General features: G+C 41.8%; 1 protein-coding gene across 2 annotated transcripts in view; it reads right to left on the bottom strand.

Annotated features, from left to right (window-relative positions):
* Positions 1-12,958, bottom strand: part of WWC2 (WW and C2 domain containing 2) — a 202,070-nt gene that overhangs the window by 184,950 nt on the left and 4,162 nt on the right. The window contains exon 1 of one of the 2 annotated variants that reach the window (XM_040489880.1): positions 4,300-4,361. The exons of the other annotated variant lie outside the window; for it this stretch is intronic. Coding sequence (XP_040345814.1) covers positions 4,300-4,346 — 47 coding nt within the window. The 5' untranslated portion in view covers positions 4,347-4,361. Of the gene's footprint in view, positions 1-4,299; positions 4,362-12,958 lie in introns of those variants that run through there. 2 annotated transcript variants of the gene reach the window in all.

Here is a 12,958-nt window from a genome sequence, read left to right as displayed (position 1 = left end):
ACCCTATGAGCTCAGCATTATAGAATATCTCCACTTGTCACATTAAATGATGAGGCCCTGAGAAGCGGAGTCACGTAGACCTGATTTGATTTCGGGCCCTAGCCCAGTCCCAACAAGCTCAGTTAACTCGGAACCTCAGTTTCCTTACTCTACAAAAGGATCACATTGGAAGGATTAAGTGATACACTTACATAGGCACCAAAACAAAGTTAAGAGTCCATCAGATTCCAAATCCTGCTTTCTAGAACCGCAATACTATGTGAAGGGCCATGGGTGAGGTTACAAGTTTTCTGCTGCCAGTAAAAGCTTTGGGCCTGAAGCTGGTTCAGACAGTAAGAAAATCTTTTATTCCACCGACCACAGCGACAGTGGGCACCCCAGAGCCGACGGCTGCGGCGCCTCAACGGTAAGGACCGTGCCGCTGTCCGTGGCTGCACCGTCTGCGGGCAGCACGACGGACGCCACAGTTCCAGGCGAAACACCGTGGACGAGAACAAGACCGTCTTCTCGTCCAGCCTCCCCACCCCCCACCGCCCCCGGCCTCCAGCGGACTGCCCCTGACCTCTCACTGGCCGGAACAGGTCACGTGCCCATTCTTGACCGAGTCCTCAACAAAAGGGGTAGGATTTCCACAAAGGGCATACACTAAGTATCAGCGACGGAATGACGAGTTAACAGATGTATCGAAAGAGAACGAAAACGGCAAGTGTCTCCTACTGAATCCACAGGACACGGATGACAAGAGGAACAGGAGAATTCCAAGCGGGGACGGTGGGGAGCCCAAAACACAAATGTGTCTGTTCACTGGACAGTGAAGACCCCACTCGCATTAGAGAAACGTGGATCATACTCTGAAGGAAGTCTGATGTGCAAGCGAGCCCGGGAGTCACGAAACTACTCGTAAGCACCCCCGAGCCACTAAATTTAGAGGTAGCGTGTTACGCAGCAATAAATAACTGATGCACCGAATATCTACCCACACTCATCCCTGCACCTAATTCAAAATGCAACTAATCTCAGAGCGTAGTAAATAATAGAGAGTTCTGGTACAGCATTCTGCTTCCTTTTCCAAATCATCTCCCCATTCTCACTCGTAAGTGAAAATAAACTAGTGTGAGCATACACAGGCCTTAGAGACTTTCCAAATTATTCTTCCTATTCACTCAACCAGGTTTGATGTAAAAGCTAATCTATCCGGGGGCGCCTGGGTGGCTCAGTCGGTTGAGCGTCCGACTCCGGCTCAGGTCATGATCTCACGGTTCCTGGGTTCAAGCCCTGGGTCGGGCTCTGTGCTGACAGCTCGGAGCCTGGAACCTGCTTCAGATTCTGTGTATCCCTCTCTCTCTCTCTCTGCTCCTCCCCTGCTGGTGCTCACTCACTTGCTCTCTCAAAAATAAATAAACTTCATGAAAAAAAAAAAAAAGCTCATCTATCCTCTGACCTGAAAATCCTGGAAAGTTCCAAGGAAATCACTTCCATTTCATCTACAATAGCTCCTCTGCTACTCCTAAGAAACTTCTAGTTTTAGTAGCCTTGCAAATGACCAGAGCAGAGAGGAGGACATCACACGTCTACCACCAAGTCCTATTTTGAGGAGCACCGGGATGCCTCCCGGGCTGAGAAGGACAAGGGCCAGTCACTGCACCTGCCATAATAGGGTCCTGGAGGACTCAACTGAGAAACAAGCTACCAGGGGCAGATCTTCACTCCACAGTGTGCACTCCCGGGAGAGCAGCACTGGCATCATCTCTCAAACCAACCCAGAACAAGAACTGGTTCTCACCTGGTCCTGGTCGGCAGCGAACAAAAGTTACCTGGGTACCTCAGTGGACCAGATGGTGGTGTCTCAGTTACTCGGAGGACAAACAGGCCCCCAGAGACGGTCTCTGCAGAAATAGGAAAGATGGACACGGGCGGAGGAAGCAGACAGGGCCGGGGCTACGGGGAGGCAAGCCGGGGCCCCAGGACACGAAACTTGAGGAGGCCCTCCCTCTCGGCATCACGCCATGCGACGGCTGACCCCAAACCTGCACCGGCACAGGGGGGAGTGGTTCCTCGGGTCCCGCGTCCTAGGCCTCACCCCCGTCCGGTCCTGGACGTGACCGATGCCAACACTTGCCATCTGCCCAACGTGGGTGTTCATTACACAGTCTTAAAGGCCTTTCCGTTCGGCGCGGCTGAGAAGGTGGGAGGTTACTCTTCCTCTAATTTGGAGGGAAGGACGTGAGAAGGAGCATGAATTCTGCGGAAGACACCTACAGACAGGAGGCAGTTTGAGCAAGGAGTATACAGAATCTTCTGCTTTGATATTAAAAAACAAATTCCTAGAAAAGCACACTAAAAGAAAAAAAAAAAAACAAAAAAAAAACCACACTAAGTTGAGTAGGAAAAGTTTTCCATAGGCCTTACATTATGTGGGCGCGGGAGGGAGCAAGGAAGTAGACGATATCATGAAATTTTAGACCTAATATTGTATGATACAATGCCAACGTGAGTATCTTTAATTTTGATTTTCTTTCACAACTGAACATAGACACAGCTACCTTAAATCAAATAAGCATTTGATTGAAGCGAAGGAGTCATCGTATTTTTCACTCGTAGGAGTATCTTCCATTTTTTAGCATTCATTTTTATAAAATAACAACCAACTTATCTAAAATTTTATACTTATGAAAACAGTGCTTTATAGGCAATCACGGCTACGACACCAAAACAGAACAGTTGTCAGGGAGCACCCATATGCAGCTAAAACTGTGTGTCAGATAACCTGAATTCGGCATATGAAGGCAGATCCCACGGCGCCCTTGAATGGGAGTCATTTGGAAACAGAACTGGCAAAATCGAGCACGCCCCTGCACCTTGTTCCGAGAAAAATACCTTGTTCTATGTAAGAGCCTCCAGCCCTGAGCTATCCGGGGAATGAAGGCAACTGAAAGAAAAGACTGCAATTCTACACCAGCCTTCCCCGCCCCAGTGCCCCACACACATTACAAGCAGCCTCGTAGCCCGTGTCACCTCCAAACCCCTGGCAGGGATGCAGCACCAGGGACATTTCCCACACTTGGGACATTTCCCACACTTGGGATCATCTCTTTGGCTACACAACACCTCTGAATAATTTAGCAGGTTAGTCATTTCTATGCTTCTCTGGAGAAAGTCCGACTTACCAGAGATTCTAAATTCTGACATAAAGAGGAATTCAATACTGAGTAATGATGAATGAGTAAACAATAACGATGAAGTCATAACATATCAGAAGCTCTGATACAACTAAAGCAGGGAAAACTTATCCTTGACTCTCTTAAGGTCCCTGGCTGGGTCCAAAAATTAAATTGACAAAGACAGGGGTGCCTGAGTGGCTCAGTCGGTTAAGCATCTGACTTTCGCTCAGGTCATGATCTCGTAGTTCGTGGGTTCGAGCCCCACATCGGGCTCTCTGCTGACAGCTCAGAGCCTGGAGCCTGCTTCAGATTCTGTGTCTCCTCTCTCTCTGCCCCTCCCCCTGCTTGCACTTTGTCTCTCTCTCTCTTTCTGTGTCTGTCAAAAATAAATAAACTTTAAAAAAATAAATTGACAAAGACAAATTAACAGAAGAGAAACACAGAAATGTATGTAAGAAGTTTTATACGACACGGAAGCCTTCCTAAGGAAATGATGAGCCAAAGAGGTGGTTACACTTGTGTATGTTTACGCTAGGTCTGATGAAGAGTGGACAACGGTTGAGGAATACGACAGACTAAGGAGTGTGCCATATTTGGGGGTAGTATGTCCTGAACCCCATCAGATCCAAAGAATATTCATAGCTTTAACTGCTAATACCGATAAATAACAATGAGAATAAATTATGCAATCTCAAGAAATTACCCAAAAAATGAGAAACAAAGCAGAAGGAAGGAATGAATAAAGATAAAAGCAAAAACTACTGAATTAGAAAAAGACGACTTAATAAGAATAAATTCAACAGCTGGTTGCTTTAAGAAGAAATACCCAAATAGCTGAGCAATTAGCTAACCTAAACTAGGATAAAAAAATGAAAAAGCATAAATACACGAAGTAATAAATGAGAACAGGAAAACCACCACAGATGTAGTAGAAAGGAAAAGAACATTAAGGGATTATCTTGTCCAATAAATTTGAAACACTGATGATTTTCCAGGAAAATATAAATACTGAACTGATCCCTGAAGACAGGGACAAAAACCTGATCAGCCATACCGCTATGAAAACGGTTATGCGAGAACTAACCCTTCAGGAAAAGCAGATCGAATACATACGGGAAGTCACAATTGTGAACCTTACCACACTGCAAGGAACACCCAATTCCAGCGATACTTGAACTGCACCATGGAAAGGAACGAAAGTTTCCATATTGATTTTGGGAAGTCAGTGTACCACTGAGACCAAAATCTAATAAAGGGAGCATCAAAAGAGAGGAAGAAAAAAATGAGATGACTCTCATGAATATTACTGTACAAGTCCTAAATAAAGTATTAGAAAACAATCCAGCAATACACTTTTTAAATGACTGAGTGGGCTTTATATCAAAATTCAAAATTAATAAAATTCATTAAATTATCAATAAATTTCACTATGTTATTAGCTTAAAACACAAAGTCTCTCTACACAGTGAAAAGGCGTGTGGCAAGATTCAAAATGTATATTTAAAGTGTATCAAAGAATACAGAGACAAATGAACATCTATGTGTACAATACCAAGATTTAAGGAACGAAGATTTAAACACACAAAGAATATGAATATCTCTTTTTTAATATATATTTTGACATTTATTTATTTTTGAGAGACAGAGAGAGACAGAGCACAAGTGTGGGAGGCGCAGAGAGAGAGGGAGACACAGAATCCGGAGCAGGCACCAGGCTCTGAGTCAGCTGTCGGCAAAGGGGCTCGAACTCACCAACGGCGAGATCATGACTTGAGCCGAAGTCAGATGCTCAACCGACTGAGCCCACCCACACACCCCAAGAATATGAATCTCTTTGAGGACAGACCCTCACATACCCTTCCCTTCCTAGGCAATTACTTTCCTTATGTCCGGGTGGATCATTTGTTTTTACATCTTGACCGCACACATATGTATCCACAAATGCTATAGACTCTAGTTTTGTGGGTTTTTTAAAAAATTTACATGAATATACACTTCTGAAACTTGCTTTTTTCTCTAAACACTGTCATCAAGATTTATCTATGTTGATATATGTAAGAAGAGTCTAGCTCATTTATTTTAACTGCTGTATAGCATTCTATTACATAACTAAACCATAAAAGTTGTTCATTACAATCCCCTATTGATGGACATTTGGATTGTTGCCAACTTTCTGCTTTTTCAAATCATGCTACAATGAACTCACTTGTACATATGCCCTCCTCTAGGGCATGCAAAGAACCCTGGACTTAGAGGAGTACAAATGTTTAAGCAGACATACGTTGCCAACTGTTCTCCTTAGTGATATTATCGGCTCACATTTCTTTTTTTTGTTTTTTTTTTAATGTTTGTTTATTTGAGAGAGAGAGAGAGAGACAAAGAGAGCAGGAGCGGGAGAGGAGCAGAGAGAGAGGGAGACACAGAATCCGAAGCAGGCTCCAGGCTCTAAGCTGTCAGTGCAGAGCCTGACACAGGGCTCGAACTCATGAACCATGAGATCATGACCTGAGCTGAAGTCCGATGCTCAACCAACTGAGCCACCCAGGTGCCCCAGCTCACATTTCTATCAGCAGTGATAAAAGCTCCTAGGTCCCACATCCTCTCCATATCTGATGTTATCCTGCCTTATTAACTTTAGTAAATCTGATGAAAATGAGATGGTAGTTCGTTGGGAGTTTTACTCTGTGTTTCGCTTATTACTAGTGAGATCAAGATTTCTCCATACATTTGGGGCGTCTGGGTGGTTCAGTCAGTTGAGCATCTGACTTCGCCTCAGGTCATGATCTCACAGTTTGTGGGTTCAAACCCCGTGTCAGGCACTGTGCTGACAGCTCAGAGCCTGGAGCCTGCCCTGCTTCGGATTCTGTGTCTCCCTCTCTCTCTCTCTCTCTCTCTCTCTCTGCCCCTCCCCTGCTTGTGCTCTGTCTCTCTCTCTCTCTCTCTCTCTCTCTCAAAAATAAATGTTAAAAAAAATTTGTTTTTAAAATACTAACTTTCTATGGTTATATGCAACGCTGTCCCTCCTACCCTTTTGTCTTTTAAATTTGTAACTTTTGCCATGTCAAGTTTTTTCTGTAGTCAGATGTATGAACCTTTTCTTAAACATTCTGGACTTCTTAACCCCTGCTACTGAGTCACACAGACACCCATCGACCTAATTTTCTAGTAGCTTAAAATCTGTTTTTCCACGTTGATAAATCCACAAATTTTTGTGTATGGAAAGCACAGGAATCTGAACTGGATTTTTTGATATGGGTGGCCTATTGGGCCAGCACCATTTCTTGAATAATCTATTTTTGCCCACTGATTTCACAATTTCCTAGTATAAAATAAAGTCTACAAATCAGTAATAGCAAAAAAAATAAATAAAGAATATGAAGACTTGGGGTGCCTGGCTAGCCCAGTCGGTGGAGTGTGCAACTCTTGATTTTAGGGTTGTAAGTTCAAGCCCCAATTGGGTATAGAGATTACTTAAAAATAAAATCCTTAAAAATATATATATATAAAGACTTGGTTCACAAAAGAGGAGAAATAAATGGCTTTTAAGTAAGTGACATAATGTTCTATCTCACTCATAAAGGTGGAAAATGCTATTTCACTGTCATTTTAATTTGCATCTCTCTTATCAGTAAAAAATACCAAATGTTTTGAAACATAATGGTTGGCAAAGGTGTGGGGAAAAGTCACTAATTAGAAAGTTGCCGGGAGCAGAAACGGGTACCTCAACGGACAGCAACCTATCAAAATTGTAAATGCAAATCCGATGACCCAGCCTTTTCACTCCTAGAAATTCACTTGCATTAAAGAAACTTAACACACATTAGTGTCAGTGAAGCACTGTTGTAATAGAAAAACAAAACCTGGGAGAAACTTAAACGTCCGTCAATGAAGCGATGGTTCAAAAAGGTTCAGTACACCCACAAAATAGAGTGTTAAGAGGCAGGTTATATGCAACAGCATGGAACAACCTCCAAGACCTACTAAGAGGAAAACACGGAGCGGCAATACAATTGTATCAAAAAATAAAGAGCTAAGATATTCGGAGAACCACACATGTGCCCGTATAGGCTTATGCAAAGAATATCTCTGGAAGAATCCACAAGAAACTGGTAATTGAGGTCTCCCTTTGGAGAGAGACATGGGGCACCGAGAGGGGTGGGAAGGAGGTTGACTTTTCACTATCTTTTTGCTCTTGAATTGTGTAACATGTAATTACCTATTCAAAACATGAGAAAAACTGAAAAATAAAGGGAAAAAATTGCTAACTGATCCTGACTTGCTAAAGTAATGAGGCATCTTCTGCCTCTTACTAGGATGGGGAAAGAGGATTTCATTTACCCCCTAAAGACAGAACCAAAACAACAGTGGAACTGCAGAGCCTAGGAGAGAGAGCAAAGACAGGGCAGGTGATGGAATTTTCATATAAATGAATAAAGAAGCAAACGAAGTCAGAAGGCTAACACCGAAGACTGTGAACCTATCTACCTCAAGGTGTTTTGGTAAGAATTAAATGAGATAAGGCATGTGGAGAACCTAGAAGAGTGCCTAGCTCATAGTAAACACTACAAATGCAAGATCATTATTATGTCATCTAGGTCACATTCATACAAGTGTATACCAACCTCCAGTTACCAGCAGGTGATATATGCTGTGCTGGGAAACATACCAAAAAATCTTCATTCCAACCTTCAGTCAATTTATAATTTAGCAAGAGAGACAGGAAACATGCATATATACTTATATACACATATAATCGTTCCTAAAAGTGAAACACATTACATCTTCAGATATTTCTTGTTTTGGATATGTACTAATGACCTTTTGATTTCTGAAGAGTGACAAACTAGCTTAGTGTACTGTATAAATTCAAAGCCTGTGGTCAAATTCTCGCTCCTTATCTTCTAGTTAAACCTGTTTTCTTATCTATAGGGGGATATTACCTATCCTGCTAAAAGTGCTGATATAAAAAAGACATATAGGGGCGCCTGGGTGGCGCAGTCGGTTAAGCGTCCGACTTCAGCCAGGTCACGATCTCACGGTCCGTGAGTTCGAGCCCCGCGTCAGGCTCTGGGCTGATGGCTCAGAGCCTGGAGCCTGTTTCCGATTCTGTGTCTTCCTCTCTCTCTGCCCCTCCCCCGTTCATGCTCTGTCTCTCTCTGTCCCAAAAATAAATAAACGTTGAAAAAATAAATAAATAAATAAATAAATAAAAAAGACATATAGACCAAAGGAACAGAAAACAAAGCCCAGAAATAAATCCTTGTGCGTATGGTCAAAGGATCTTCAATAAGGGTGCCAAGGCCACACAACGGGAAAAGGGTAGTCTCTTCAACAAACGATGATGGGAAAACTGGACATCCACATGCAAAGGAATGAACTTGGATCCTTAGCTTACACCATATACAAAAACTAACTTAAAGTGGATTAAAGACATGACCAGAAACTAAACCTCATATAAGATAGTGAAAAGATTCATGATATTGGATTTGACAATGATTTATTGGTTACAACACTAAAAGCACAGGCAACAGCACAAATAGACATGTATGATTACATCAAACTTCAGAAGTCTGCACAACAAAGGAAACGAGCAATAGAGTAAAAAGGCAATCCATGAACTGGAAGAAAATATTTACAAACCATATGTGTGATAAGAGGTTAATATCTGATATATACAAAGAACTTGTTCAACTCAAAAACAACACAAACGACCCAATTTTAAAATGGGCGAAAGACTTGAATAGACATTTCTCCAAAGAAGATATACAAACGGCCTAGAAGCATATGAAAAGATGCTCACCATCAGCAGTCATGCGCACCACGACCACAATGAGGTATCACCTCACACCCATGAGGATAGCGACTAAACAAAAATTAAAACAAACAAGAAACAGCAAATAACAAGTGTTGGTAAGGATGTGAAGAAATTAAAAAAAATTTTAAGTGTATTTATTCGTTTCGAGAGAGACTGAGACAGCAAGCAGGGGAAGGGCGGGGAGGGGGGAGACAGAGAATCCCAAGCAGGCTCTGCACTGTCAGCACAGAGCCCGATGCAGGGCTTGAACTCAGGAAACACGAGACCGTGACCTGAGCCAAAACCAAGAGTCAGACACTTAACCGACTGAGCCACCCAGGAGCCCCAGGATGTGAAGAAATTGGAACCCTTTTGTACTATTGGTGAGAACGTACAGTGGTGCAGCCTCTATGGAAAACATGATGGAAGTTCTTTGAAAAAATAAAAATAGAATTACCATATGACCCAGCAGTCCCACTTCGGGTATGTATCCAAAAAAATTAAAAACAGGATCGCAAAGAGATATGTGCACAGCTATGCTCATGGCAATATTATTCACAACAGCCAAGAGATGGAATCAACCTGAATGTCCATCACCAAAAAAAAAAAAAAGAAAGAAAGAAAGAAAGAAAGGGGCGCCTGGGTGGCTCGGTCGGTTGAGTGTCGGACTTCGGCTCAGGTCACGATCTCGCGGTTCATGGGTTCAGGGCCCCACGTCGGGCTCTGTGCCGACAGCTCGGAGCCTGGAGCCTGCCTCGGATTCTGTGTCTCCCTCTCTCTCTGTTCCTCCCCTGCTCTCAACTCTGTCCCTCTCTCACTCTCTCAAAAATAAAGATTAAAAAATAAGAATAATAAATTTAAATAAATAAATAAATAAATGTCCATCACCAGATGAATGGAAACAGAAAATATGGTATATACAAGTTACGGGATATTATGCGGCCCTAGAAAAGAAAGGAATCCTGTCACGTGCAACAACATGAATGAATGAACCTTGAGGACGTTATGCTAAGTGAAATACACCAGTCACAGAAAGGGAAGTACTCCATGATTCCACTTCCACGAGGAAGCTAAGTCAAACTCTCAGAAACCGCCAGTGGTGGTTGTCGGCAGCGGGGGAGGGGGAAAGAGGAGCTATTCAGGGGATACCATTTCCGTTTTGCAAGATGAAAAGGTGCTAAAGATCTGTGACACAACAGCAATGTGCGTGTTGTTAGCACTACCGCACTATATGCTAAAAAAGGTTAAGATCGTAAATTTTATGTGTTTTCTGACAACTTTTTTAAAAAGCTATGATAATTGATGATATATTTAACACACTTACCATACTTCCGGCACATAGAGGCCCTCAAAAAATAACTGGAATGCTATTACGGTTACCAATTCTACGAGTTCAATTGATGGTGGCTTATAAAAACATAACATAGCAAAATGAAATTTAAGTCAAGTAAGAAAAAGTCAGCAAAGAGAAGCAGAGGAGGTGAGTTGGTTTACACACACACACACACACACACACACACACACACACACAGCCATAGATCCAGTACACATGCTATGTAGTGAGGCCAAATTAGGGTAAACGATTTATCAAGAAGACTCACTGTCATCAATAGTTTTCCACAAAGAAATGCATTCCTACTTTTTTTTTTAGTATTATCTTATTTGAGGGCTGAGCAAACTTTTTGTTAAAAAGGACCGATAACAGGTTAGTCAGCCTTTGGGAGCAAGGAGTCTCTGTCTCACTATTCAACTCTGCCTTTATAGTCTAAAAGTAGACAACATGTACACATCCGTGTGGCTATGTTCCAATAAAACTGAATTATGGACACAAAAGTTTTAATTTTACATAATTTTCACGTTACAAAATCCTCTTCGTTTGATTTTTTTTCAACCACTTAAAAACATAAAACCCTTAAAAAAAAAAAAACAAAAAAAACATAAAACCCTTGATTAGGTCACAGGCCATTAAAAAACCAAATGTGGGCAGGATCTGACCTCCAGGCCACGGTTTGTCCACTCCCCTAGAACAGTCCTCACTCAAAGAAGAAAGATATTTCATGTGTAGATGATACGCACTGAATAAAATGTAACTTTTTATTTTTATTTTTTTTAAATGTAACTTTTTAAATTAATTTTCGAACTAAACCCAGCAACTGCATAATACTTAAACTATTTTACCTGGCAAAACTAAAATATGTAGATATTAGAAATGTTCTCTCCACAGACAACCAACAGATTATGGACATCTTTCTACTTCTATCTTTGGGAAACAATCAGCAAGAATCACACATATCAACAATCTCATTGTTTTCCTCCACAATATTAGTTTTAAGAACAATAAATAACATTCACAAATTAATAAATGTGTTTTATTCCATCCGTCTTATCCCAGAGGCGCTTAGAGAATTTCCTGCAAAATTCAGAGGGGTGAAAATTATACAATATTAATTAATGGAAATTTAGGGATATTATGATTTTAACAAACACTCTTTAGTTATAAAATACTTGGGCTTTTTCTTCTCTGTAAAGAGGAGCTTTGTTTCAATAAGTGAGAAGTTATGTACATAATAATAAATGTGGCCCAGAAGTGATCATAGAAAATCCAAGTTTTTATCCCAATCGCAGTCTTCCTCCCCCGAAGTAGCTGCTAATAAAGCTTCCTTGCTCAAAACCATTCCAGTTGACAAGTATCAGAACGCAGGAGTGTGGAAGAGTGCGTTCATGCTTTAACTCAGATGGGACCACAGCAGAGATTTCTTATTGTATCTTGGCACCCATACGTCTTTATCAGTTCACAGTATTTCATTTCTATGTGCCATGACTGTTCAACATGAATAAAGGTGTTTTTCAATGAAATGTACACACACACACACACACACACACACACACACACACACACCCTTTTTCAAACAACTGACCTCATGACCTTAAAAATTCTAAAATAACTGGTTTTCCAACGAAGTGATTCTTCATTTTACTCTTCAAGGCCACAAAAGGAAAACCAGCTTACTTGTTTTTTTTTCTACTCCTGAAATTATTAGTTAACTTAGAAGGAGTTCATCTTAAAGTAGTAAAAACATCTTTTCCATACTTGCAAAGGTAACTTTCCATCTCCACCGCCAGGACATCCCCTCTGATACCTTGATAAAACCAGATGTCCAGATGATTTCCATCCAGAAATGTGACTTTCCGCTGTGACTTTCTTGAAAAACCCATCAATAAACAAATTCAAGTTCTTTGGACAGATTGCTTAGGAACTCTATAATTAACACCGTGGGTGAATATCACAATAAAGGACTTAAAGATGGCCCTTGGAACAAGAATTGACAAGAGTGGAAAGGAAATGAACTTCGTACACAAGAGGCAGGGTTTGGGCGAATGAATACCCATCCCAAATACTACATGCTCATTTTAAATTTCGACTCTTCTCCCAGAATGTATTTTTTTTTAATTTTTTTTAACTCTTATTTATTTTTGAGATAAGAGAGACAGAGCATGAGACAGAGCATGAGACAGAGAGAGACAGAGCATGAACAGGGGAGGGTCAGAGAGAGAGGGAGACACAGAATCTGAAACAGGCTCCAGGCTCTGAGCTGTCAGCACAGAGCCCGATGCGGGGCTCGAACTCACGGTCTGTGAGATCATGACCTGAGCTGAAGTTGGACGCTTAACCAACTGAGCCACCCAGGCGCCCCCAGAATGTATTTTAGAGTTAGCATGCTAACACTCTGCCTGTGCTTTTAAAACTGGCATCTTAACCAAAAACGAAAAAGCAAAAGCCCAATTTACATTTTCAGAATTAAAAATAAGACTTCCGTTTGAAACAGAAATCGCTGCTTCCCAACATCCAAAGCACGTGGCTACAGAGACGCTGGCTTGCGGAGGAACCCACACCCCTTCCTCCAGGTGGAGAGCTCCGCAGGAGGTGCTGAAATCTGGGAGAAGAAAGTTCTGTTTTCTCCCTGCAAACCGTGTACAGGACTGGCACTTGGGGCGGGGGGGG

The sequence above is a fragment of the Herpailurus yagouaroundi genome, unplaced genomic scaffold (genome assembly GCF_014898765.1).
Source record: "Herpailurus yagouaroundi ecotype Mexico unplaced genomic scaffold, PumYag 181, whole genome shotgun sequence".
NCBI lineage: Eukaryota > Metazoa > Chordata > Mammalia > Carnivora > Felidae > Herpailurus > Herpailurus yagouaroundi.
The sequence above is the reverse complement of the archived record's forward strand: the minus strand, read 5'-3'. Positions and strand labels throughout refer to the sequence as shown.